The sequence below is a fragment of the Anser anser genome (assembly GCF_964211835.1).
Source record: "Anser anser genome assembly, chromosome: 21".
In the NCBI taxonomy this organism is placed as follows: Eukaryota; Metazoa; Chordata; class Aves; order Anseriformes; family Anatidae; genus Anser; species Anser anser.
This window is the reverse complement of record NC_139742.1, coordinates 9,795,652-9,822,468: the sequence shown is the minus strand read 5'-3', so window position 1 is coordinate 9,822,468 and position 26,817 is coordinate 9,795,652. Positions and strand designations below refer to the sequence as shown.

At 63.1% G+C, this 26,817-nt stretch overlaps 2 protein-coding genes across 4 annotated transcripts in view; one reads left to right on the top strand and one right to left on the bottom strand.

The window, feature by feature from the left end:
- Nucleotides 1–26,336, bottom strand: part of NOTCH1 (notch receptor 1) — a 41,040-nt gene extending 14,704 nt beyond the window's left edge. For all 3 annotated transcript variants that reach the window (XM_083808017.1, XM_083808018.1, XM_083808019.1), the window contains exons 1-14: nt 26,053–26,336; nt 24,364–24,445; nt 8,861–9,123; nt 8,194–8,532; nt 5,243–5,365; nt 4,842–5,075; nt 4,554–4,709; nt 4,264–4,449; nt 3,682–3,795; nt 2,876–2,989; nt 1,679–1,912; nt 1,235–1,345; nt 271–463; nt 26–171 (exon numbers count right to left, since the gene is read on the bottom strand). In XM_083808017.1, the coding sequence (XP_083664143.1) occupies nt 26–171; nt 271–463; nt 1,235–1,345; nt 1,679–1,912; nt 2,876–2,989; nt 3,682–3,795; nt 4,264–4,449; nt 4,554–4,709; nt 4,842–5,075; nt 5,243–5,365; nt 8,194–8,532; nt 8,861–9,123; nt 24,364–24,445; nt 26,053–26,110 (2,353 nt within the window). In that variant the 5' untranslated portion in view covers nt 26,111–26,336. The remainder of the gene's footprint in view (nt 1–25; nt 172–270; nt 464–1,234; nt 1,346–1,678; nt 1,913–2,875; nt 2,990–3,681; nt 3,796–4,263; nt 4,450–4,553; nt 4,710–4,841; nt 5,076–5,242; nt 5,366–8,193; nt 8,533–8,860; nt 9,124–24,363; nt 24,446–26,052) is intronic.
- Nucleotides 9,131–15,664, top strand: LOC310885128 (uncharacterized protein; the record flags this gene model as incomplete). Its single annotated transcript, XM_083808073.1, has 2 exons — nt 9,131–11,479; nt 11,855–15,664. Exon 2 carries the CDS (start codon nt 14,453–14,455, stop codon nt 15,662–15,664), a length of 1,212 nt encoding a protein of 403 aa, XP_083664199.1. The 5' UTR covers nt 9,131–11,479; nt 11,855–14,452.
- Nucleotides 26,337–26,817: the final 481 nt, after the last annotated feature.

Sequence of the window (26,817 nt, the reverse complement as noted above, 5' to 3'; positions counted from 1 at the left end):
ACCCACGCCCTGGCCACGTCCTTACCGCTGAACCCTTCCCTGCAGGTGCAGATGTAGCCGCTGGTCATGTCCTTGCAGGTGCCACCGTTCATGCAGGGGTTGGATTCACACTCATTATTGTTGATGTCGCAGTTTGTCCCGCTCCAGCCTGGGTCGCAATCGCACCGGTACCTTTGGGGAAGAATTAAGAGCGTAAAGGAGAGGATCTGGTGTGACCCAACGTTGCTGGGTCGCCCTTTGGTCCCAGCAGCCCCCGTGCCCCCAGCCTACCCGTTCAGCCCGTCGTGGCATCTCCCGTGGATGCAGGGGTTGCTGTTGCACTCGTTCACTTCGGACAGGCACTTGGGGTCGTGGAAACCCTCGGGGCAGAGGCAAGTGAAGCCGTTGATGCCGTCCTTGCAGGTGCCCCCGTTGTGGCAGGGGTTGCTGGCGCACTCGTCGATGTTGATGTTGCACATGCGCCCTGGGAAGGGGCAGCGAAGCGTTACCTCGTGCGAGGAGCCTCCTCGGGGCACGGAGCACGTGGCTCCCCTCCAGCCGTGCTGAGGGTGCCATCAGAGCTCGGATCTCCAGGCGCACGTGTGCCAGCCACGTACAAGCAGGCCTGCCCTTGGGGTACGGTGATTTCACACCGCTGCATCGCCCTCCTGGCTTAATGAAATGCAGCTGGGAGGGGGCCGTGCCATGGGCCCTTTTGGTCCACGAGGCAAAGGGAGCCAGTTTCAGCCCGTAACCCTACCTGCCGCGGCTGACAAAGGAAGGCTTTATTGAAGGCTCCTGGCGAGCAGGAGCACAAAGAGCCGTGCGGCCCTCGCTGCCGCGAGCGGGGAGCCAGCGGGGTCTGCTGCTATCAAAGCCGCTGGCTTTTTCCAGCGGTGATCAAACAAACCAGTTAGACAAGGCAGCAACCCGATACCCATGGGAGTGGATGCACCGGGAGTCGAATTCGCGGCACTGGAACCCCTTTGATTTTGGCCTGAGCTGGAATCGCCCCATTTGGACACGCAGGGGATCCGGGCTGGGGTGGGAGTGCGCGGGGCTCCTGGCAGCACCGCCGGCTGCAGGAGGCCGGGGCAGGGCCTCCCTGGGACCTCGGTCACCCCGGCTGCTCCCTGCCACAGAAGTCCCCCACTGGAGGACAGCAGCGCCGTCCCTCCTCGCCCCATCCCCGTGTCACCCAGAGCGTCCCAACTTGGGCCAGGCTGCAAGCGGCCACCGCCGTGCCTTCTCTCACCTGTGTAGCCCGGCTCGCAGGTGCACTCGTAGCCGTTGATCTTGTCGATGCACTTGCCATAGTCGCAGGGGTTGCTGGCGCAGTCGTCCAGGTTGATCTCGCAGTTGGGCCCTTGAGGAGGAAAGCAGGGGCGTTAGGTGCTTGTGGGGCCCCGGCCCTGCTGACGAGGCAAAACAAAACCCGCGGGCAGGCCCCGCCGCGCTGCTCCCCGCTCCACAACAAAGAGCCTCCCCCGCAGGCAGCTTCCAGGCTCCCGGCTGGGGCGAGGGCGCTAAACCAGGAAAACTCGTCCTGGCCGAGGACACCCCTGCCCCAGGCCGTCCCCAAAATCGGGGTGGCTGCTGGCGGTGGCCCAGGGCCTCCCCGAGCATCACGGCGAACCTGTCCAGGGGTGGGACCAGGCACCTCGCTGGCACGGCTGCCCCGGCCGCTCCCCTTGCTCACCTGTGGTCCCCTTGAGGCACAGGCAGTTGTAGGCGTTGTTCCTGTCCTGGCAGGTCCCCCCGTTTTTGCAGGGCTGGCTCTGGCACTCGTTGATGTTGATGTCGCAGCGGTGGCCCGTGTAGCCAGGCTGGCAGAGGCAGGTGAAGGCGGCAATGCTGTCCTTGCAGGTCCCGTAGTGGCACGGGTCAGGGTCGCACTCGTCGATGTCGATCTCGCAGTGAGCGCCCGAGAAACCTGGGGGCAGACAGGGGGACGTGGGGTGAGGATGGAGAGGTTGTGGGGTGAAGACGGAGAGGTTGTGGGGTGAGGATGGAGGATGCAGGTGGAGGATGGAGAGGGTGCAGGGTGAGCATGGAGGGATGGAGGATGCGGGATCAGGACGGGGGATGCTCCTGCCCACCCGAGGCGGGTGCTGGGCAGCACCCAGCCACTCCACCAGTGCAGCAGGAACCCCCTGGGGATGGGGTGCAAAGGGGTTGGATCCCCCCTGGCTGTGGGGCCTTTCAGAGCCCGGCTCGCGGGCTTTGTCCCGGGGCACACAATGACCTGCATTAAGCCGACTCGGCTCAGGAGCGGGGCCCCGCGCTCGCCCGCGTCTCGTCCCGGAGCGTGCGGGGGGGCCGGCCGCATGCACCCCCGAATAATCACCCCCCCGGCAGATCCTATTCTCCTGGCCGGCTCCCTCCCCGACGGGCTGGGGGTGGAGAGCCGAGGACAAAGTACAGCTTTGACTAGACCCCGCCAAGCCCACATAGCAGCTTTTCATCGGGGCTTGGCATTAGCAAGACACTAATTAGAGGCCATTCAGCTGGAAGATTTCTGGCGGGAGCTGCTCCACAAAAGAGCCACTGTTTGCCACCAGGGCTCGAGTCATCGTTCTGTGCAATCGCTCCTTGGGTTTCGGTCCGCGAGCCCCCGGAGCCCTGCACCTTGCGTCCCCATAGAGGCAGCTTTATTCCTTCCTTCCTTCCTTCCCCCTCGCCGCCGCCTGCCGCAGCGGCGGGGAGCGCAGCGGGACGGGTGCTGCGGGGCCACACCTCATTAGCGCCGCGCTCGTTACACCCGGTACGGGGCTGGCTGGAAGCAGGGATTTGGGCACTTTCCTCGTTAATAACTCAATATTGCGGTTTTACGGCACTTTATGGGGCAGAAGGGGGGTTGTTCCTCGGAGGGGGGGGGGACGTGGGGACCCCTCACCTTCGGTGCACTCGCAGCTGTAGGTGTTGGGGCCGTCCACGCACTTGGCCCCGTTCTTGCAGGGGGTGCTGGCGCACTCGTCGATGTCGAACTGGCACAGGTGCCCGTTGAAGCCTGAAACGGGAGGCAGAAGTTGTGCCCCTGCGGCGTGGATGGCCAGACCTGCCGGGGGGCCGCCCGCTGCCCCCTCCCTGTGCCGGGCAAGTCCCGTGCGGGCCCCCCACATCCCAGCCGGGGCGCCGGGTTTCCATGGGGACGGCTGCGCGGGGCCCTGAATGCGGGGCTGCGACCCGCCATTGAGAGCATCTTATTTACATCTCTAGAGGAGCAAAGTCTCTGAACTTCAAAACCTCCTTTCACAGATTAACCGTCTCCCCATTCTCTGCTCCACCCCGTGACTTTGACACCGCATTCAAAGCGGCTGGCGAGGCCCCCCCTCCCCGCCCCGGCCCCCGGCCCTCCTTCCCAAAGAGGGGCCTTTTCAAGTGCAAAGCCGAGGGGTTTAATCCTCCTTCCCCTCTCCCATGGCTTGGTGGAGCATCGCCTGCATGGCGCTCAGCCCCTCGCCAGAATGGGATAAACCTCCCCGAAAGCTCCCGCCGGCTCTGCACCACGCTTCCCGCGCGCGGGGAGACGCGGCTCGCGGCGACGTTTCACCGCCAGCATCCCGCGTCGCTGCAGAGCCGGGGCGGCTCCGCGGGGAACGCAGCCCCTTTTTCCCGAGCTGCTGAGGACCCCGAGCAGCCGGCACCGGGAGGTGCAGGACGCATGACGGCTCGGTTCCCGCCGCGCTGGATGCCACGTACCGGTGGGGCACTCGCAGTGGAACTCGTTGATCTTATCCAGGCAGTTGCCGTTGTGCAGGCAGGGGCTGCTGGCGCACTCGTCCGTGTTGATCTCGCAGTAAACACCCTCGTACCCTGCGGACAGACCCACCCACTGCCCCGTCAGCTCGGCGGCACGGGGCGCAGCAGGACGGGTGCCCCCTCCACGTGCAGGTTACACCAGAAGGCACTGGGATTTTATACAGACAGCCCAGGAGCCGTGCTCCAGCTGGTGGGAGCCCATCCGGCCTTACGCACAAGTTTCTGGGTGGCTGTCCACCGGGGATTTCCCTACCTAAGCCAGCAGGGTTGGCAAGGGGAAGGGTGTGGAGGGCTGGTGGTGCCCAGCTCCCCGCTCCCCTGCCCCCACTGCCATGGGATGCTGCGCCGAGCAAAGCGCGCTTCTTTTCAGTGCTCCCCACGGGCACACCGGCCTCTCACAGCTCTGAGTGCAAATTGACGGTGAGCTGATGCTCACAGGCACCTGGAGCCTTCCCCTGCCTGCATGCGGCACCAGGGCAGGGGGTACACACGAGGGGGCCATGGGGCCGCCCGCCCACCTACCGGGCATGCAGATGCACTGGAACTCCCCGATCTGATCCAGGCAGGTGGCGTCGTTCTGGCAGGGGTTGGAGAGGCACTCGTTGACGTCTATCTCGCAGCGAGGGCCCGAGTAGCCCTGCAGACACTGGCACTGGAAGGACCCCTGGGTGTTGATGCATTTCCCTGCGTGCTCGCATGGGTTGGCTCCTGCAAAACACAAGAGTTGCTTACGGGACGTGCTCCCAGGTGCAGTGAGCTCCCTCCTCTGCTGCACGAGCTGCCCAGCCCCGGGGCTGGCACAAGGCACTCACCCAGCGAGCACTCGTCCACGTCCTGGTTGCAGGCTGGCCCCATGTACCCCGAAGGACACGTGCAGATGGCTTTGCCGTTGACGGGGTTGGTGTCGCAGTTGGAGCCCTCGTTGCAGGGGTTGCTGATGCAGGCGTCATCGAGGTGGCACAGCAAACCTGGGGAGCGAACGGCAAGCGCACGTCAAGGTGCTGGGCACGCAAGTCTCCGTGCACCGAGACCTCTGCCATCATCGGCCAGGGGATGCTCGGGGAGCTGCCACCCCGCACCCTGAGCACTGGGGACCTCACCTGTGCGGCCGTGGGGACACTCGCAGTAGAAGGAGGCCACCCGGTCGTGGCAGGTGGCCCCCTGGAAGCAGGCGGCCATGGCGCAGTCGTCGATGTTCTCGCTGCAGTCCTCGCCCGTCCAGCCGTTGACGCAGACGCAGTTGTAGCCGCCGTGGTTGTTGTGGCAGGTGCCCCCGTTCTGGCAGGCGTTGGGCATCAGCTGGCACTCGTCCACGTCCTCGGTGCAGTACTGGCCTGCGAGGGACAGGGACACGGGTGTGAGGCTGGCATGGACCCACTCCCACCGGCTTGGTGAGCCACGCTCCTTGCAGAGATGCGTGCTGCCGTGCTCAGCGGAGCAGGACGGCTCTCCCCAGCCACCTCCCCAGCCCCCAGGACAGCCCTGCCACCCTCGGTGCTACCTGTCCACTCAGGGGGGCACTGGCAGTTGTAGGTGTTGACGCCGTCCACGCAGGTGCCCCCATTCCTGCAGTTGTTCCCTGGACAGTCGTCGATGTTCTCCTCGCAGTTCTGGCCCGCGAATCCTGCACGGAAGAGACAGCCGAGGTGACACCAACCTCCAGCCGTGCCCCTGCCCTCGTCCAGTGCCACTGTCCCACGGGGGACAGCCCCGAAGCCCCTGCAGGGCTCCCTGCACCGAGGCTGGGGCTCGGGAGCTGCCCTCCCGCCGCCCTCCCCGCTGCAGCCGGTTGCTCATTAGCACGCAGACAGCCCGCCAGGCGCTCTCCACCCTGCCGCCTTTGAAGCCAGCCGCCCGGTTTCATCTCCAGCCCCGTCCCGCCTCCTCCGGGGCTGCTTTCCGACACGCACATTACCCTGGAAGGGAGCAATCGCCCGGGCCTGGCAAGGGGCTGCATCCCCTGCGCGGGGCAGACGGGCGTCCCCGGCGCGGGGCGCGCCTGCCAAGGCCCCCGGCTCCGAGGATGCTCTCCCCGAGCAGCGGAGGCTCCGCTGGGGACGCCAGCCCCGCCGCCTCCACGGCGAGCTGGGATGAACCGGGGCTGCTCCCACCACCGCTCGCGGCAGCCAGCACTGAATCACCATGTTTTAATTTCGCATTTAAAGAGCCTAATAAGCAGTGCTTCCCCCAGAGGGGAATTCTTCGCTCCCCGGTCTCTGGCAGCATGAATCACGGCCCCGCGTGCTGCGCTGGTCCCAGCTCTCCTCGCTGCAGCCTGGCTGCTCAGGTTTGTTTTATCGCCTCCATCTGACGGCGCGGCATGCAATGAAGCCGCGCGGCCCCTGACCTCTCCCCACGTGCAGCAGAAACGAAACGGCCGGGTCCTTATCAGGAGATCTGTCGAGCCACCCTGTCCCCCCTTGGACTGTCGCTCGTCCTTGCTCCAGGGTTAGAACAAATTTAGGCCCTTGCTCTGGGGACCCGCTACATCAGCCCCGCTACACGAGCAGCAGTAGCAGTGATTTACGGTCGCCGATAGGAGCCCAAAGCAGACAGCACTGCTCTGCGCCCTGTTTTCAAGCAGCTGGTCTGAGACCGAGCAGCAACAACCGGCAACGTCCTAGCTACCAGGATTAACTCATTTCGAACCACCTGAATGAGTAATTAGTACTGCAATTACTTTAAACTCCGGGTTACATTCTGCAGCGATGGCATGATAAACCAGACAAGATTAGTTTAACTTGAAGAAACCCGGTACAGCCAGGCCTCTCTGGAAATGAAAAGGGGACATTGTTTCGGATCGGGCGCGCTGCATACCAGCGTATCAATCACCCTCTTATCATGAGAAGCAGCCCCCGGTTCCTCGTGCCTCTGCCAAAAGCCGAGGCAGCTCTCGCAGCGAGCCACGAGGTGCCGAGGGACCTCAAAGTCTCCCCCCGTTGGAGCCACCCTGCGTTCCCGAGGGGCCGTGCCACCCCGCGGGAGGCGAACCGGCTCGTGCAGCATGCAAATCTCCCTGCAGCCGCCCGCGAAGCCACGGCTGGGTGTGAACGCGCCGGTCCCCGTTCCCCCCCCCACCCCCCAGCAGGGATGCTCCCCGAGGCGATTCCTCACCCCGCCGTGCCCGACGCCCAGGCTGCTGGGGGTAAAAGTGCCTTGTCAGCGGTACGGCGGGGCAGGCCAGCGCCGCTCCTGCTGCCACCCGGCACCTGCCCGGCCCTGCGGCAGCGCCGCGCCGCCCTGCCCGCGCTGGGAGCTGCTCCCGTGGGAGCTGCCGGCTCGTGGCTCGTCCTGGAAGGAAAGGCTTCCTTCCCCGGGTCAGCCCCGGCACCTCGCTGCCTGCGAGGACGGGAGCTTTGCTCCAGCCTGGGCAAGCAGGCGTGGAGGGGAAGCAGGAGATCCTACAGTGCCCTGGGTATCTTCGATGGCTATCAGTACAGCCAGAAGCTTGGGATGGGCGCTGAGCCTCTGGTTTCTGAGTCTGTCGAAGACCAAAATGAGGTTCCCCCATGCCACCCCAGGGGATTTTGCACCTTTCCCCAGCGCCAGCCCATCCTGCTGGCAGGAGGCAGGTACCGGGATGATGGTACCGGGATGCGGGTACGTCTCTGCCAGCTGGGACACCCCGTGCCCACCTCGTGCAGAGGGATGCTCCACGCAGATGGGGCAGGAGGGCGGATGGGGCTCCCGCGGGAACGCTGCGCACCACCCGGGGTGCAGAGCAGAAGAGCCGCTCGCCCCTCACCCTGCCCCAGCCCCAGCCGGGCTTATATGGGTGACAAGAGGAGATAAAACAACCCCACGAGAAACTTCCCAGGCAGCTCACCACTGCTCACGGCATCTCTCCCCGGGAGAGGACACAGCTGGTGGGGCTGGCTCGGGTGACAAATGGCGCTGTCCTCCCGGCAAGCAAAGCCTGGGCTGAGCTCAGCCTGCACGGCGCTGCCCTGCGTGCGGCGAGCGGCTGGGCTGCTCCCGTGCTCGCCAGAGGGAGCAGCAGCGAGCACGGGCAGGGTCTCCCTTCCCCAAGCCTGCCTGCACTCAGAAACTTTCCAAAATAGCTATTCCGGGACAATTATTCCATTCTGGAAGTGGATTAAGCTAAAACGGAAAAAGGCACTCTTATTCTGGAATATGAGCATCCGCAGAGGGGCCTCTGCTGAAGCAGTTGTTTTGGAAGAGCTATTTTAGTGAATCACCAAGTATAAAAAGCCCCCAGATGACCTCTCTGCTAAAGGCACGGCTGCCCAGCATCTCCCCAAACACACCCGGGATGGCCCTGCTCCGGCCACTCGGTTTTGTCGCTCCCTAGAGCTGTGATGCGAGCAAAGGCCGGGCACTACGTGCTTGAGGAAGCAAATTGGGGGAAAAAAAAGCTACAAAAGGGCCCCCAGTACCCTGGTTCCCGGTTCCCCAGCACCTCTTTGCAGGGAGCACCCGGCGGGCACCTACCTGGCAGACACGTGCAGTCGTAGGTGGTGTCCCCGGTCTGGCGGCACGTCCCCCCGTTCTGGCAGGGCGAGGGGTTGCAGGGCACGTAGAGGTGCTCGCAGTTCTGGCCGGTGTAGGCCGGCTTGCAGGAGCACTGGTAGGTGCCCACCTCGTTGGTGCAGCTCCCGCCGTTCTTGCAGACGGGCGGCGAGATGTTGCACTCGTTCACGTCCTGCTTGCAGTTGGCCCCGTGGAAGCCGGCCGTGCAGCGGCAGATGTAGTGGGCTTCGAAGGGGACGCACTGGCCCCCGTTGGCACAGGGGTTGGAGGCGCAGGGGTCGGCCTGCTGGCAGGTTTTACCTGGGGAGGGAGGAGGAGGGCGAGGATGCAAACCGCAGCTCTTAGCGCTGGGAGTCCTGGCGCACAACCACGCTGTGCTCACAGGGGGTTGCGGTTAATCCCCCCGACCTCCACCCTTTTAAAACCCCCATCGGTGCAGGATTTCTGCAGCTAAATGGGCACCTCCACGCTCGGCGCTGCCAACCCTCTCCGCTCCCCCCAGCAGCACCACGGGAGGAAGCAGCAACCGGCGCCTGGGGGGGGGGGGGGGGGAGCTTTCCAGGAGCAAACCCCCCAGCGAGGGCCGCCCGTCCCCCGGTCCCCGCGGCGGCAGCGCCACCGGCCTCACCTGACCATCCCGGCGGGCAGCGGCACTTGTACTCGCTGAGCGTCACCAGCTCGCAGGTGCCCCCGTTGCGGCAGGGGTTGTTGAGGCAGGCGTTCTCGCGGGGCGTCAGGCAGAGCTCGTCGGTGAAGCCCAGGCGGCAGGCGCAGGTGTAGTCCACGGTGCTGCCGCGCACCACCGGGGTGCAGGTGCCGGCGTTTTTGCAGGGGGAGCTCAGGCAGGGGTTGGGCAGCTGGCACCGCTCGCCCACGTGGGCGCTGCTGCACCTGGGGACGGGGGGAAAAAAGAAGAGAGAGATGTCATTAGCGTGACCCAAACCCCCGGGGGGGGGATCGGGGTACCCCGGTCGGGTACCGGCACCGGTTCCGGGAGCACGTGCGTGGAGCCGCGCGGGCACGCTGCCCGTGCCCGGCCCCGCAGCACGGCTGCTTTGGCAGTTTGAAGGCTCTACCCTGACGGCTCCGGGCCGAGCTGCACCTTGAGAGAAGAGGAAGATGAAAGAGGCGCCTGGAACAAAGGCTTCCCCCATCAAGGGGCCTGCACAGACTTGCAAAACCACAGTCTCCAGGGCCGACATCCTGCTTTTCGGCGCTAAGTGCTTTTTTCGCTCCCCCCACCCCTCGCTGAAGAGGAAACCAGGGCCCAAGGGGGGGACGCGGCCGTGGCTCACCCCACGCCTGCGGCAGCAGCACGGCAGAGCCGGGAGCACTGAACCCATCCCTGTCCCCCCCCATGCAGACACCCCCGGACCCGGCGCAGGGGGGGAAGCCCTGCAGCAGCCCCGGGGCTGAGCCGTGCAGGACGCCTGCGCTGCATCGCCTGCTGTCCCTGCAGCGGGGTCCCTGCAGCTTTTGCCCTCCCTGCGTCCCGAGAAATCGGCCAAACGCGAACAACCGCGGGCTTGCCGTTGGCTGGTAACAGGTGGGGCACGTCCCAGCTCGGCGCAGCTGAGGTCTTCCCCCCAAGATAAACCCTCGCCAAGCTCCCGGCGGCCCCGCGGCCCCGCATGGGGGCCCTGAGAAAAGGCCCCGAGCGATGGCCACCGGCTCAGCCATCTGTCACCAGCAGCCACGAGGCAGGGACGGGGACGCGGCGCACGAGGGCAAACCCTGCGGCGGTGGCTCCACGCCGCCTGGAGAGGCTGGGCAGGACGCAGGGCTGCGGGGGGGGGGGACCTGGCTCTGGGAAGGGGAGGACGGAGCCGAGCTGCGCGTGGAGAGACCGAGGGCACCCGAATATCGAACGGAGAGCCCGGGGACGAGCACCTCCCTGGCACAAACCCTCTTGTGTTTGCAACACGAGCTGCCGCTCGTTTCATTTCTCCCCTGCGCGGCTCTGCTGGTGGCACACCGCGCCCCGAGGGGCAGTTTCGGGGCTGAGCGCTGGTGTGGGGAGGGCACGGCAGGAGCCGGGCGATGCTGCAGCCCTGTCCCGCAGCAGGGTGGCAATGCCACCACGCCACGCTCAGCCCCACGCCTGTGCTGCCATTAGAGGCCTCGAGAGCAGAAATAAATGCAGGCTAATAAATAGTAAGACAGCTGATGTCCGGGGAAGGCGCTGCTCTGGCAGGACGGGGCTGGGGCACCTGCTGTGTGCTTGCACCCGTAGCCACAGAGCTGGCGGCACCTCGTGTCCCCAAGGCACAACGCACCCAGGGGCGCACCGGGGACAGACGGCCCCGGGGACCATCCTGGACAAAGCCACAGCCCCGTGCCCACGCCACAGAGCACCCGTCTGCAACGCCGCAGCCTGAGGACCCCAAAGCCAGGACGCGGGGACCCTACAGGCAGCAAAACCCTCGCCCGCCAGCCGGCCCCAGCCCCGGAGCCGTGCCGCAGGCAGGACCCCGTCCCTGCCCCGCTCCCCCTCTCCTCTCCTACTTTTTTTCTTTTTTCTTTCTTTTTTTTTTTTTTTAACCCAATTCTGATTTCATTGTTGGGGATTGTGTGAGAATTTGTCAGGATTCGGAGACATTTTGAGTTAATGAGACGGCATTATCCCGGCCAAATGAAAAAGAAAACGCGTCCAATAATAAATCAGGGCATCTGCTCGGCACACAAAGGGCGGCGGGGAGCAGGTGTGCATCTTAATGAGGGAGAGCAGCTGCCGGCGCCCGCGGACGGACGGACGGATGGACGGACGGACGGACGATGCCCGGCTCGCCGGCGGCTCCGAACCCGGGGCGCCGCGGCCGTGGGGCGACGCCGGCGCTTCTGGGTGGCTGCGCCGCGGCCCCGCGCGGGGGGGACGCGAGGGCCGGGGGCTGCGGCCGCCTGAGAGGGGCCATTGTGCGGGGCCAGGCGAAGGCACGCCGCCGGCAAAGCGCTCGAGTGTGCAGTCATCTGTTAAACCCACCCCCCCCCGCGGGCCCCCGCCTGCCCGCACCACACACGCTTTTTTTCTTAAAACAATCCCCCGGGCGCTCTCGCGGCCGGCTGGCGGATGGGGCAGCAGCGTCACGAGGTTCTCCGATGGGAGAGGGGGTAAAAAAAAATTAAAAAAAAAATAAAAAAAATAAAAAAAAGAGGGAAAATAAAAGCGATGCTGGGCAAAGAGCCCGGGGACAGCGCGGGCGACGCTGCGCCCACGGGACCGGGCGCCGCGGGGCTGCCCTGAGGCTGGGTGCGCGGCGCGGCGCGGGGCGGAGGGGGGAGCCCTCCCCTCCCACCCCATTAGGTTTTGGAGCGTTTCCAATTCCGAACGCCGGCAAGAGGCGTCGGGAGCTCGCGGCCGGGAAGCCGGAGTAGGGCAGACCCCAGGCCGAGCTGCAGGACGGTTATTAGCAGGGAGGTTAATGAGCGATCGCAGGAACTCACCTGGGGAGGCGGCCGCCCCCTGCCTGGAGGCAGAAGGGAGCTCTGCGGCCTTTTGCAGCGCTGCCTCGCTGCATACGCACGCTTGTATGACTTTTTTAGGGCCCCACAGGGCTCCCTCCCGACACCAGCACCAGCTCCCCCCAAGCCACAGGCGTCAAAACTTCCCCCGCAGCGCCGCCAGCACGCACGTGCTGCTGCCCCCCGGCCGTCCCAGCCGGGCACAAGACGCCAGGACGGGCGGACTGGGGGATGCTGAGCATCAGATTTCCCTTCCACGCAAGGGAAGTATTTCCAGACGCTGGGAAGCACTGGTACAGCGGAACATAAGCGATACAACACAGGCACCATCGAAAGCCACCTCTGTCCCTGCCACACCGACGTCGTGCTGCTCCTGCCCCCGGCTGTGACAGCAGGTCTGGGACGAGGTCTGGCACCAGGCAGGGCAGAGCACTGCTGGGGACGGATTTCGGTGCCCCCAGCCCTTCCACCAGCGGTGGTTTCTCCCCGCTCACAAGCGGAGGCTCCTGAGCTGCATTTAAAAGCCTGGCGCCCACAGCGCATTAAAGAGTCCTGGCTGCAGCGAGAAGCCTGGATCCAGGCGGTGCATGCAAAGCAAGAGATCAAAACCCAGGAGATGAAGGCAGCGAGCAGCCAGTGGCCGGTTTTCAGCTCTCCCAGGTCTGGGAAGCCCGGAGTCAGCAGCGCCGGGTCCAGCTCCCAGCCTCGCTCGGGCACGCAGCCTGGTTGCAAACCTCGTCACACCTCCACCTACTTCAGGGGCTAAAAACCTCTCCCAAAGTCCAGCCCAGGGAGCAAAGCTTCGCTTTCTGCAAAAAAAAAAAAAAAAACGCCTGGCTGGTGGTGCTGCTGGTGCACGCTCGGGCGCTGGGTGCCGACGTCGCCGCGGGCTGAGCGCTCAGCCCAGGGAAGATCACCCCGTGGTTTTTCCTTTGGCATTTCCCAAGCAAGGGCTACCCAGTCCAAACCCGAAGCAGCTTCTGGAAATTAGCATAAGAGACATTAAAGCTAGGCTTTAATTAGAGATTTCAGTGTTGGCAGAGGACGGGGCGGGTGCTTCAGCATCAAAACATCTCCAAAGGGCCATTAGAAACTGGCTTCAACCTGGCCAAGCTCCGTGGCTGCTCAGGAGCCTCCTGGATGTCCCCGCTCCCAACCCTACAAACACCAGCACTTCTCCGCCCTGAGCAGCAGCTGAGAAACGTTTCTGCTCACCGCTAACCCGCTGGGAGCATCGAACACCCCCGCCACGACCCACCCCGGGCTTTTGGAAGGTGGCGGTGATGCACCACGAGCTTCCCGGCACAAGGAGCGAGGTGGGCTGACGGCCTCACAGCTCCCTCCATCCCCATCCCCAAGGGACCAGGGCTGTCACCTACGTGCCAGGCAGGACAGGGGACGGTGATCCAGTCCCCATCCCCGCGGACGGGGATGCTGAGTGCTTTCCTTGCAGGCACGAGCACGCTGATTTACCCCGCCCGAGTGCCTGCAGCTCCTGCCTGTCCCCAGGACTTTGTGTTTTGGGGCCGAGGCAGAGGCTGCGGGGGGGGGGGATTCCCACCACGTCGGGCTGCTCCACGCCGTCCCCGAGCACAGGCTGCTGCGTGGAGGAGGCTCGGTTATAACACACCAGGCTCCCGACCCAGCCATCTCCAGCACGATTCGCAGGCGGCGCAAAGGGCGATGCAGAAGGGCCTCGGCTGAGGGCAGACAGCAAATCCCCTGGGACGGCCCGGGAATGGGAACAGCGGCCCCAAACTCCCAACCCGCTCCCAGCGCCGAGCCCAGGCCAAATCTGGATCTGCTCAGCGCGGGCACGTGCGTTTGTTGTGTCTGCTGGACATCCTCCGCGAGCCACGGACCAGCAGCGTTCCAGCAGGGCTCCAAAAAAAAACGCCACGCCATGCCGCTCCCCGCGGTGCGAGCCGCACGCCGGGCTCCCAGAGCAGTGCTGGGGGCGGGAGGGGAAGGAGGGATAAGGGGGGGACGCCCCTCCTGCCCCCCCCCGTGCATCTCAGCCCGCTGCCGCCCCTTTGTCCGCAGCGCGCGGGCTTTTTCCCCAGCCCGCCAGCAACAGGTTCCGTCCCCGGCGCGCTCCCTCCGCAGCAATGCGGGCACTGAAAGCATCCCGAGGCAGATGTTCCTGCGACCTTTAACCCCCGCCTAATTCAAGGGGTTTTGCTGTTTTCCTTTCCGCGCTAAGCTGCCATCTGCCACCCCCCCCCGGCGCAGATGACACCCGGGCGCTGCCGCGGCCCTTCCCCGCCCCAGGCACGCTCGCTCCCCACGGCTTTTTTCCAATTCGGGACGCGCCGGCCCCGCACGGTGCTGCCCTGAGCCTTGGCGGGGCCCTAAGGGTCCGGGTGCTCATCACCCCCAAGGACTGGGACCAGGCTGGAGGTAAAACCCACCCTGGGGCTTAAAACGCACAAAACAAACCGGAGCACGGCCCCCCAGACGCACGCAGCGGCTGTCCCCGTGTCCCCGTGTCCCCGTCCCGCGGGCAGCCCCAGCAGGGAGGGGACGGAGGCTGTGGGGCCCCGCGTCCAGGCGGCCCCTTATCTGCCCTGCCATCGCGTAACCTCTTCCTCGCCCTCATCTGCTGGAAGCATAACCGGCCGTGGTTGTTCTCCCCAAGGTAAAAGCACCGTGGGAAAGCCGAGGAAGGACGGCTCGGGTCTTTACTCGAGCCCCGTTTCGGGGCGATCGGGCTCACGGGGCCGGGTGAGCCCCCCGCTGGGGCTGAGCGAACGCTGCCAGGATGGAAATACCTCGAGGACAGGGACAGCGGAGCCCAGGAGTGCTTCAGCGAGCACCCAGGGGTGGCCTCGTGTGGGAAGGGGGGCCAGAAAGCACTGGCAGGACCTCGCGCGGTGCAGAGGGTCCCCACCGAGGGACCTGCGGAGCCGAACGGGAAGCACGGCCGCCTGCCGCTGCACGTTCCCGTATGCAAACGGGGCAAGCCCGGCAGGTGCAGGCCCTGCGTGCTAAGCCCCTCCTGCCCCACCAGGCACCCGCGCGGAGGAGTCACTCTCCCAGTCGTGCCAGCGCCTTCTTGCCCGGCGCAGCCTGGCAGCAGCTCCCCGACTGCTCCCCAGGTTCCGGCCCTCGCCCCGAGATCCGCTGCCACCACCGGGGACCCTCGTCCCCCGACAGCTCCCCCCCGGGGGGAAACGTCACCGTGCCGCAGAGGGAGGGGACGTGTTTCCACCTTTCTCCTGGTTTTATTTGCACGCTACTGGCTAAAGGAGGAAATCCTCCTGCCTCCCCACTGGCCCCTCCAGCACGGAGCATCACCGGGGGCCGTGTGGGCGCAGGGCCGGCCCCGGGACAGCTCCCCAGCAGCCTCACCCTCGGGAACGCCCCACCGAGCTCCCCGCAGGGCGAGGGGAAGGAAAACCTCTCCCGCCGGCAAAGCGGAGCCCCACGTCCCGCGTCAGCTCCCACCTCACCCTCAGCTGCTGCCCCGGCACCGCCGCATGGCTCGGGGCCCCGCAGCACCACACGGCGGGCAGAAGGTGGGCGCAGGGAGATCGGGAACGTCGGGGATGCCGCGCTGAGCTCTCAGCAGCACGGAGGAGGCAGGGGATGGCTCCCTTCGCCCACGCGACCCCTCGGCATCCACCCCGTGCCAGCAAGCGGGCACGGCCGGGCTGACGGCGCCTCTCCTGCCACTCGCCCCGCGGTTCCTGGCACACGCAGCCGGGAGGAAAGCAAAGGCTGCGCCGCGCTCCCAGGAAAGCCCAGGCAGAGCCGCCCGGCTCCTCCTCGCCCGCGTGGGACACGACGTGCCGCGGCACCGAAAAGCGGCGCTGGGCTGAACCGGCGGTTTCTTTACAAAGTCCCATCCAGGTCTTGCTTTATTAAACGCGCCGGGACACCAGCCTGGGAAAAAAAAAAAAAAAAAAACAGAGTTTCACCTAGGGAGGGTGGTTGGCAAAGCAGCGGGTTCCTTCGAGTGACATCAGGTTAATAAAGCAAGAGCCGATCTACGGTCTTGTTTAATTAAAAAAAAGCACGCTGCAATCCAAAGTCTTTGATGTGTTTTTTTTTTTTTTTTGTTCCAGTTCATTTTTGACCTAGCCCAAGCCATCTAATTGGGATTTTAAGACCCAGACTTTCATCTGGAGAGAAACTCAAGGAATTCCCAAAGCTGGATACGCTCACGGACAGGAGCGGGGAGAGACGTACCAGAGCCGCTGTTCCTCCTACCAGCACGGAGCAGAGAGAAGGAAAAAAAAAAAAATTATACGGCTTTGTTTCTTCAGCAGACATTAGTCAGGACAGTTTGGGAATCAACGTTCCCATTGTAATGAAAAACAATATAATCCCATTACTAAGCGCAGTGGCCAGGCTATTCACCCCGAGTGGCGAGCAGCTACCTGGGAAGGAGCTGCTTTTCAATGGAGCTTCATTCACAATACACATGAAAGATGGCTGAGGAAGAGACCAAGACACAACTCGCTTCATTCCCACCCTCAACAATGGGTACTAGGAACTTGTTTTGTTTTTTTTTTTCCCCCCAGCTGACGCTTTTTATATCCTCTGCCGGTGTAAATCCGCACAACCCGATTGTTTGCGGGGCTGCGCTGCCCTAAGAGCTCGGGTCTCCGCCGCGTCAAGCCGCTCGTCTCGGGCCGCAGAGCTCCTTCAGCATCTGGGAGGAAACGCTCCCCCTGCCTGCGCCGGTTCCTCAATTTCTTTCCCTATACAAAACACTTTCTTCTTTAACCCAGCAGAGAGGAAAGTCTGAACTAGGGGGACCAGGGCATCCCCACATCCCCGGGGCAACCCCGAGCCCGAGGCCACCCTGCATCCCCTGTCCCTTGGGGAGATGAAAGCCCTGGCGCTCGTGGCAGTGCCGGTGTCACCGCCGTGCTCAGCGATGACGAACGAACTCTGTTACTTTTTTTTTTTCCCCCCTCCCCAGCCAAGTTTCGGCTAAACACTGAGCCGCCCGATCTCCCCGTATATGGAGAACTCCCCCAGGAACACACGCGAGCCCTCCGTCCCGCTCCTCCGCTCCTGGAAATAAAACCTGCGATTAGGATCTGAACAGCTACCGAGAGTTTAAACAACCTATATTTAGCTCCGATATTTATAAATAGGAGGAGAGGAGGGGGTTTTACAGAGCCCAGCAGTGCCCCTACAGCGCGAAAACCCGCTGAAAGCCAAAGCCACCGGGCTGGGGCTGTTTTGGGGAGGTGCAGCAGACAGACAGACAGACGGGAGGCAAAGAGGAGGACGGCCGGACAGTGACGGGTGCAGCCCACCCCCAAACTCACACTTTGCTTTCTCTCCGCAAGCAAAGCTCCCCAAAAACAGCCAGCAGCAGCAAACCCCTCGCCCCTCGAAGCAACGCCGCAGGGGCTCGAAGCCCGCCTGAGCAGACGGGCATTCCCCGAGCCCGCCGTTGCTGCCGCCGCCGGGTTTAACCAAGGAAACAGCAAGGAGGGAGGGAAGGCGCTGCCTCCGACACCTTTTGCCGGCAGAAATCCCTGTGTCAACATGAAGCCCCATTGAGCCCCGGGGGACAATAGGGGCGGCGCTGCCCTCCGGCCGGCGCCCGCATTCCTGCCCGGCGTCCCCTAGAAACCCCCTTTCACCAGGAGCAGCGGGCCCTGTGAAAGGGCCGTCTGTCGCCCTGCCTTTTGACTCCGAGGCCTGTGTCTAACATTTTAATAGGGGCCGGGGGCTGGGGAAAGGCCCCCCTGCTCGCGGGCCGTCCCCCCGCGGGGTCACTCTCCCAGCCCGCACGGGTGCGCGGGGCTCTCCGCGCCGAGGGGCGCGAGCTGGCGGCGCTGGGCATGCCTCTGTCGGCAGCCACGCTCCTCCACCGGCCCAGGAGCGGTCGTTCAGTGCTTTAGCTGCCCGCAAATATCTTCAGGAGGGGCTTTTTGGGGGTTCCTCCGTGAAGGACGCTCCAGCCAGGCAGTAGAGGGGACTCGCACAGCCGCCAGTTGCTAATTCCCACCTTGACATCCATCACCTCCAGGAACACCCAACTCGCGCGCAGCGATGCCAGCGGGGAGTATAAATTCCAGGAGGTCCCCATCGCCCTGCCGGCATCTCCTGGCAAGGGACAGAGCGGTCAGGGAAGCACGGAGCCCCCCCGCTCTCCTGCTTCTCCCCCGGGAACAGCCGTAGGTGGACACGGAGCACCACGGCGTGCCAGGCGCCGAGCAGCCGGCAAGGCTCAGCCCTGCGGCCCCAGCCCACGCAACAGCCCGGGCCTGATCCTGCACAGCCCCGGTGGCCCAAGCAAAGCCTGGCACCGCTGCCCGTGGCCACGCCGACTTTCACCCGAGCCCAAAGCCCGAGGCTTTGCAGCCCCGTGCTCCTCCCGGCTCCCAGCCCACCGCCACCTGGCCGCTCGCCCGCAGCGAGCCCCAGCTATTAAGTAAGGGCGACGTTATAGCGTCATTAAAACTTAATAAATCCATTTCCCATATAAATACCATTAAATTCAGATTTTGGGGAAGGGAATTAGGGTGAAAACTTGTTAAAAGAAAACGACTTAGGCGCAAATAAATTTTTGCAACTTGACTGAGCGTGAAAGTTTCCCATTAACATGCAACTCCGCTCCCTTCGCTCGAAATGTGCAAAAGCCTAATAACCACGGCCTAAACATTAACTGTTTAACCGACTTTTCCAATATTAACTCCAGGCTGCCGTGGGGGAAGGGGAGGACGTGACGGGTGAGAGCTTGAAGCAGGTGTTGGTGCTGTGCGACCCAGCCCTGAGCACGCGCTGCTCGCACCTCGCCGCCGCGATGCTCCCAGCAGCAGTGCCCAGACACACGAGCGTGCCGGGGGGGGGGGCTGCGAGCACTGCACGAACCCGTGCAGGATGCTGCTCGGTCACGGGGAGCCCCCCCTGAGCCCCACGCAGGGGCTTCGGTCGTGGTCACGATCCCGCACCGCTCCCGCTGAGCACCTCGGGTGCCCAGTTCGCCTCTGCTAGCCGCGTTCGTGTGCTGGGGTGCGTCGTGCACAGAGACGGGCCCTGACGCTCAGATAGGCGAGAGCAAACGGGGGAAACTGAGGCACACAGCAGCACCCAGCATAGGAAACCCTCCGGGGTGAGCCCACCTGCGGGACGTGTGCTGGAGCTGTCCACGGAGACCCTGCCACGGGTCCAGCTGCTGCCGTGCACCTCTAAAGGAGAGCAGACCCCAGGCGAGGTGTGCCCATATAAACGGGCACCACCGCAGCTCAGCGCCCCCGCCAGCTGGAGCAGCACCCAGCAGCTCCACCAGCGAGCCTCGCAGGCGCCCAAGCAAAGAGCCAGGCGTCACCAGGCGGCCATCTCTCACTGCCTTCATCCGGTGCCTCTGAGACCTGCCGTGGTGCTGCGAAGACTTCCCAACATCGCACCCTACAGATGCGCACAGAGCCTCTGCTCCTGCAAGCCCCAACGCACGAGTAGCACTTCTGCCACCTACACCACATGCTGCTTACCAGCAGTTTTGGCTGAGGCAAACAGCAGCAGTCCTGCCCCAGACCAAAGATGAGCTCAGCCCTGGCCTGGTGAGGACCCAACACAGCGCCCACGGCTGGGGGTCCTTGGGATGGGGGCAACAAGGATGTGCTGCTGCCAAAACCCACTGAGGACAGCCCCGAGGAGCCCGGTGCTGCAGGATGGAGCACCCCAAGGAGCTACTTGCCACCCCATTGCGGACAAACAAGGTTCGTGTTTATCCTCTCTTATCACCACTTTGTGTTCGTAACCTGGCTGCAGGACAGGAATTGCATGAAGGATGGTAAAACCGCAGTCATCCCCCAGCAGGGACAGACAGACGGACAGGGACAGCCAGGACACCATCTCCCCACGGCACAACTGGATCAAGAAGGCACCAGGCAGCTGGGAGCATCAGGCACCTTTGGGGTTTCAGCACAGCCGCGTCCCAAGGGCATGCAACGAAACGGAAACCCCATTTGGGAAACATCTGGAATTGCCCCGTTCTGGCCTGGTGGTCTAACCCTGGTCCCAAAACAACAGGAGGCAGGAGGCCAGCCCCACAGCACCGCTCCACCCTGGAGGCAGCAGGAGCTGGGCAGCACCCGGGGCTGGCTGGACGCAGAGCCGCGCTCCTGCCCCAACGCACCCCAAACCGCACAGAGGCACCAAGAGGAGCAGCCAGACCCCACCAAAGGCAGAGAGGTGGCCGGTTGGCCCCTGCTGGAGGCAGGGTGCACGCGAGACCCCTCTGCAGGTCTCCTGGGACTTCTAAGGGACATCCCAGAGACTCTTCCACTCCGTACCCACATGGTCTGAAACCTTGGTGTTTGGAGATACGTTAACCGCGGAGAACTCTCCATCCAGATCCAGAGCTTACATTAACCACGGGGAACTCTCCATCCAGATCCAGAGCTTACCAGCTGGTGGTAACTGCACCCCGAGGCTACTCCCTCGTTAAAAACGCCGGTGCTCTATAAATTTCACATTCCACTCATGTACACACGCAGTTACCACTCAGGACACCAACAAACATGAGAAAAACGAGGGTCACCACGCCTCCGGGCCTGGAAAGAGCAAGTTAATTTCCAAACAATGTTATTTTAAAACTTGCTAACTGCCTACTGATTATGTTATCCAAGCTCCTAATTGGTGAATAGCTTGGTCTTGCAATCACTTATACGTGTCACCTGCACGCTACATACAATAAACCATAACGGCCCTGGAGGTGAGACCAGCGTGTGCAGCACCAGCTGGAACAAATGGGCATTTGTGACTGCAGGAGACCGCGCCGGTGTGAAGACCTCATCCCCTCTGGATCCTGGGGAGCCCCCGAGCATCTTCACCTCGGGCACCGCTGGGGGCCCTACCAAGACGTCTCCTCTGGTGCACGACCAGAGCCGACCCCTGCCCAAACGCAGGGCAACGCCTCCGGCCCAGAGAAATCCGTCGCAGGTATCCAAGCCGTGAGAAAAAAAAAAAAGAAAAAAAAAAAACAGTCCAAACGGTAAAGTCCCAAGGCGAGTTATCAGCAGGCAGCGAGACCACCTGAGTCAACTGATAACCACTGCGGCGAGGAGGGACGAGGAGGGACATAAACAGATTCTTCTCGAAAAGAGCCACACAATGTCCCCGCTGTCCCAGTGACCTCACCAGCTGAGCTCCTCGGCTCAGTTTCTCTTCCACTGGAATTCGCAACAGGTGACGCTTTTGTGTTTTTTAATCTCTCCCCTCTTACCCATTTCCACCTTGTTCTTTCCCGAGAATGAGATCAGACTTGAAACAGCCATCGAGAGTTCTCAACATGGCTGAATCACCGCTCGGCTACTTCTTTAAGAGCTTCCTCTGCTCGATTGTTCAACACTCCACCCTCTTCCTCTCCAGCGCGGAGACTGCATTTTTTCTTTGTTATTATTTCATGGAAATAACGTTGAGTTAAAGCACATGAGAAAAAAAAAATCAAACCAGAAGGAAACTTCCGCCCTTTACAACGAGATAACAATGACTGAGCAGTTGAATAACTTGAAGGGCACGGAGAGCTGCAGGACTCAGATCGCTCCTCTGCCTTCCTGGTTGTCTCCAGAAAGAGTTTTGAGCTGAAATAATCACCTCTTGCTGCTGTGGTCCCTCTCTGAATGCTTCTTCCAGGCGCAACCAGCCCTGGTCCACCGGCCCTGGAAGCTGGGGGTGCAGTGGGCACGGCTCAGGACCCACCTCCCCGACTGCACTACAGCACTACGCTGATTCATAAACAGAGGAAGTACTTTAGCAAACTGACTTTTCCCCCTTTTCAGGGCAAACCTAGTGATTAATTTAACTTATTCTTTTCCGTTGCAGACTATTTTGCTTCTCCAGGCAAGAGTACGACAACCTAGACACAGCTCCTCCGACTTCAACAGGGCAATGCTGGTGGAGCAGGGTTTGAAATTCAGCCCCCTTTCATGCCATCTGCTTTTAACTAGTGGAGCAAGGGAGGTCCTGGGAATAAAAGTCACATGGCACAGCAATCTAAAACGAGCCCTGCTCATCTGCAGGGCTGCCAGTCAAAAACACAGTTATCCAGCAGTCTAATTAGGAGCTACCACTGGAAGTCGGAACGATTTTTTGGAAAACCTTCTCATTTCGTCTGGGAAAACGCCTCAGTCAAAGGCGAGCGCCTTTTTGGAAAGCCACAGCTCACCAGCACCACGAAACCACACTTCAAACACCGCAGCCGCCAGCCACCGCCCCCGGTCCCGGCCGTCCCTAAGGCAGACCTTGAAGAGCTACAGGTCTGTGCCAGTGCCACGCGTGGGACACGAAGCTTTGCCACTGCTCTTACAGCCCTGGCGGAGCCTGCTGTCCCTGCCAAGGTGCAAAGCAACTCCAAAGGCGGCTTAATTAGGCCGCTGCTCCCGCAAGCCCTCCAGCCGATCAAATGCTCAGTCCTCCGCGTTCAATTAAAGCTCTGTGTACCCCCGACTGCCTGGCAAAGGGACAAGCAAGATAAGGCACCTGGAGCTTTACAAACTACCACTGTAAAATAATAAAGGCTGAGAAAGCTCCTCGTTTCGCACCGGTGACTTCCTTTCCGCCACAGAACTGATAACTGGGGTTTGGAGTTATCAGAGGCGCCTTCAAGTAACCCTGCTAGCTCTCCGCTGCGACAAGCGCCGGGACGCTCGTCCACTCGAGGAGCGTCTCCCTCGTACGCTATTTATTTCACTCCACTTTTCTAATTGGATTTGTGGGGACAGCACAATGGGGCTTTATGGCCAAACTTTGTTAAGTGCCAGGCCGAGCGGAGATGTGGCCAGCAGCCAAAATGGTGCATTTCACGCAGGCGCCAAAGGGCAGTGCCAGCTTTTCTGCGTCTGGTATCTGTGCTCTTGGCTCTGCTTTGTTTAAGAAGCTTGGAAGCAGAACTCCTCGTAAAGAGATATTCAAACAAGTGAAAAGCGGGATTTTGCAAGCTGCTATCAGACACCTTGGAAAGTTGCATCTCGTCCGGTCTGCCAGCACCTCTAAATCTGCCTCCATCGCCCACGAGATGCCACGGCATGGCACAACTGCTGCACCACGCCGTGAGCACGCACCTCAGCTTCCTGCAGGAATAACTTGCACGTACTTGCGAAGCCATCCTGGTGTCTGCAGCCAAGGGAGAGGCGGTTGTTCACAGCTAGCAATGAAGAAGTTCTGTAGTTCTGCAAACTTAACTTTTTCTCTTAAAAAGAAACCAAAAAAAAAAAAAAAAGCCACACCAGCAACCCAAGCCTACTTTGGAGGCTTCTCGTCCAAATAGAGCTTGCACACATCAGATCTAATTAGATTCCATCACCATCTGCACATGAAATGTAAATCAGGAGTTGCAGAGACTTAAGAAAAAAAGGAAAGAATGACCACAAGGAAAAGGAGGGGTGTAAGGTTGGGGAGGGGGTGGAGGGTTGGGCATTCTGGGAAGCCATACATGATTAGTCACACAGCATTAATCTGCCTCCCTTAACAATAGCTGCCGAATTTCGACCGAATCCCAGCTGTCGCTCTTTGAATGAAAGAAAACAAGATTTAGAGCGTCAAGCGTTGGTAAGGGCTTCTGTGCAAAAAAAAGTGGCGTGCATTCATTAGTGGCTCACAAAAGGACCCAGCCTTTGTCCATTAAATTGCTCATGTGCCTGATTGATTTGCTGATTTATTTTCACCAAAGGGTTGGGGGGCTCAGCTTGGAGAAGGGGGCGGGAGGTGCCCGGCTACTGGGCAGAGTAACGGCACCCAGGCAGATTTGCAAAAAAGCAACACACATTGTCAAGGAACACTGCCATTCAACAGGTCGGGATTGGAAATGCCTTCGGGTTCCTCCACCGAGAGCTTCCTATTGGGAAATTTGGGGTGGGTGGGAACGTCTCCCTGCCTGCTCTCAGCTCAGGCCGTCTTTAACAGGCAGAGGGGAAATCTGGCCGGAAAACAGAGCCTTGCCCATTCAGATTTCTTTTATGGAATAGTTTTAAAAAGGGAGCTGCAGCCTTATTCATTTCTCTTGGTTATTGTTCCCTGGGAGCCTGGAGTGAATCGGCCATCGCTGCGGTGGGTCGGTTGGTCCTTCAAAGAGTCCCAACGCTTCTCACATCCGTTTCCCCACAATCAGCTTGGAGAAGGATCCTGCCCGCGTGCCAGGACCCGCGGGTAGTGCCGGGCCGGACCGTGCCATGGCACCGGCACCGTGGGGCCGCAGGAGAGCGCAGCCCCGCTCTGCCACCTGCCCCGTGGACACACGGACGTCCGTGGGGCAGCTCCGGCAGCCAGAGCCATGCAACGCAACTTCTCTTGAACATTTATTGGAGATGTACCGGAAACCACAGCTGCCAGGGTGCCAGGGACTGAAGGGCAACGTTTTGGGGACCGGGGCGGGTAGCTGGAAGGCAGACAGCCTCCCTGCCCTCCTGACAGGCCCGTGAGCGCCGCGGGCTGGCCCTACCTCCTGCTCCATCAGCAGGGCAGCCTGCATAGGTTAACACCAGCAAAACATGGCCCTTTGCCCATGTTTTTCCACCCAGCTAGGAACAAAGACCGATCCTGCCAAACTCGCGGCGACTCCTACACAAGCAGGTTATTCTTGCCACTCAAGGAAAGAAAACGCACGCTGCCCCTATTAAATCCAGAGCCTTCAAAGCAAAGTCAACACGCGTGGCAATGCTTCGGTCGAGGGAGATGAAAATCCTCCGGCTCCTCCATACTTACTGGCACACCTCCGTCCCATTGAGAAAAGTTTCGCACTTGCCCCCGTTGAGGCAGGACTCGGCCGGCTGCGTGCATCGCAAACCTGCGAACAGAAGCAGAGTGTCAGCCACAGCGCAGGGCCCGGGGGGCTGCAGGCCCCGGCACCCCCCGGCACGGGGACGGGCTCACAGGGCTTGTGTCCACACCGGGGGGGTGACGTGGGTCCTGGTACGGGAAGGCCGGCCTAAAAATATCCTCGGGGTGGGCTGGCGGGCAGGCACTGCCCTCGCCTTCAGCAGGGCTGGGAGAGAAGCAGCGGGCCGGGCCCTGAGTGACAAACGCCATTTGGGAAAAACCATCCTGCCCGAGGGCCCGTGAGTTACCATCAGCTCGGTCGCGAAATGAGTGGCTCCTCGCAACTCGCTCTGAGTAAAGGTTTCATTGTCTGGCCCTCGGAGCCGAGTTCTGCGCAGTTACCACAGCAACTCGCTGAAAAGTACCAGAATCGCTTCCGATTTCCACCCCGGGCTCGCTCTTCCCCCTTTCTCTGTCCCCGCCAGCTCCTCAGGGTAACCGGCTCCGCCACGCTCGTGTGCAGCCCTCGCAGTTTCGCACCGAACGAACGCAGCCTCGCGCCGCCGCGGCCCGAACCCAACTTCTCCCCGAGGGGCCCCGAGCCCGAGGCGCTGCCATCCCGGGGCCACCCCGCAGCCTGGGGGGCTCCCTCCCCAGCCCCCCCCCCCCCCCGGGCCCTGCTTTAGGGACACAGCAGGGAGCTGGGGGTGCGCCCCGCGCCCCTACAAACTTCACCCCCGAGGGGGCAAGCTCCGGGATGGGGTCTCCTGCGGGACCCCCGTCGGGGTGTCCCCACTGATTGCGTTCCCCAAGGGCTCCCCCCACCCCCCCCAGCTCATGTGGGGGTTTTCTGCTGCTCCCCGGGGGCTCTGCAGAGCCCCGGCTCCCCCAGCCGGGTTGGGACGGGACAGGACGGGCCTTGCCCCCCCCCCCCCCCCCCCCCGGCCCACCCCGCTGCCACCCCGCGGGGCCAGCCGCCGCCCCCCGACGGTCGCTCTGCACTTTTTGCGGCCAAACACCCGGAGCCGGCGCCGGGGGGGGGCCCGAGGGGCACCCGGCTGACTTTCAAGAAACAGGAAACCGAGAGAAAAAAAAAAAAAAAAAAATTTGCAAAACGGTCAAAAACTCTCGCGGAACAACGGGCAGGAGCGCGGCTGCTGCTCGCACCTCTGCGGAGCCCAGCCCCGTCCCGAGCTCCGGCCCCCCCGGCAGCCCGCAGCACCGAGCTCCGGCTCCCCCCCCCGACGGCCCCGAGCCCCGCTGCCCCCCGCCACCGAGCTCCGGCGCTCTCCCCGACGGCCCCGAGCTCCGTCCCCCCACCCCCCCCCCGCGCCGCCGAGCTCCGGCTCCCCCCGACGGCCCCGCTCCTGGCGGTGCCCCCGGCCCCGAGCTCCGCTCCCCCCCCGACGGCCCCGAGCTCCGCTCCCCTCCCGCTCTCTCCTCCGGGACACCGAGCCCCGGGCCCCCCCCCCCCGGCACGGTTCCGTCCTCCCCGGGGATCCGGCCCCCGCTTCCCTCGACGGCCCCGAGCCTCGGTGCCCCCCCTCGGAGCCCAGCCCGGTGCCCTCACCCCCGGGGCCGCCCCGCCGGGCTCCCCGGGGCTCTCGGGGCGAACTTCCTGCCCGCGGCCCTCACCTCGCGTCGGGGCGGGCAGCAGGGCCAGCAGGAGCCCGGTGGCCAGGAGCCGCTTCATCCCGCTCTGCTCCCACCGCTCACAGCCGCATAGATCCGAGGGGGGGGGGACGGGGACGGGGACGGGAGGGGGGGAAGGCCCCCGGCCGAGCCGGGCCGGGCCGAACCGAGGCGAACCGAGCCGAGCCGGTGCTCCGGGAGCCGCAGTCACAGCGCGCCCCAGCGCCCAGCGCAGCCACTCCGAGCGCCGGCGCCTCCCGCGGCTGCTCAGCCCCGGCGGGCCGGGCCGGGCCGGGCGGAGGGCGGAGGGGGGGGCGGGACGGTGCGGGGCGGGACGGCTCGGCACGGCTCGGCTCGGCACGGCACGGGAAGGGACGGCAGGGGACGGCACGGGACGCCCCTCCCTGCCCGGCCCTCGGGGGAGCGGGGGGGAAGGCCGCTGGGAGCACCCTGAACGGAGAGGGGGGTCCCAGAGTGGGGTGGGAGTGGGGTGGGGGGGGTCCGGGGTTGAGTCGGGCACGCCTGTGCAGCCCCCGCCTCCCGTGGCAGCCCCTCACCCCCCAGTGCAGCCCCTCACCCCCCAGTGCAGCCCCTCACCCCCGTGCAGCACCCCATATGCAGCTCCCCCCCCCCCATGCAGCCCCCCCTCGGTCCCCATGCAACCCCCTCCCAGGCCTCTAAACAACCTCCGGACACCCCTGTGCAGCCCCCCCCCCATCCCAGAGCAGCCCCTCGCCCCCATGCAGCCCCTCCCATGCAGCCCCCCCC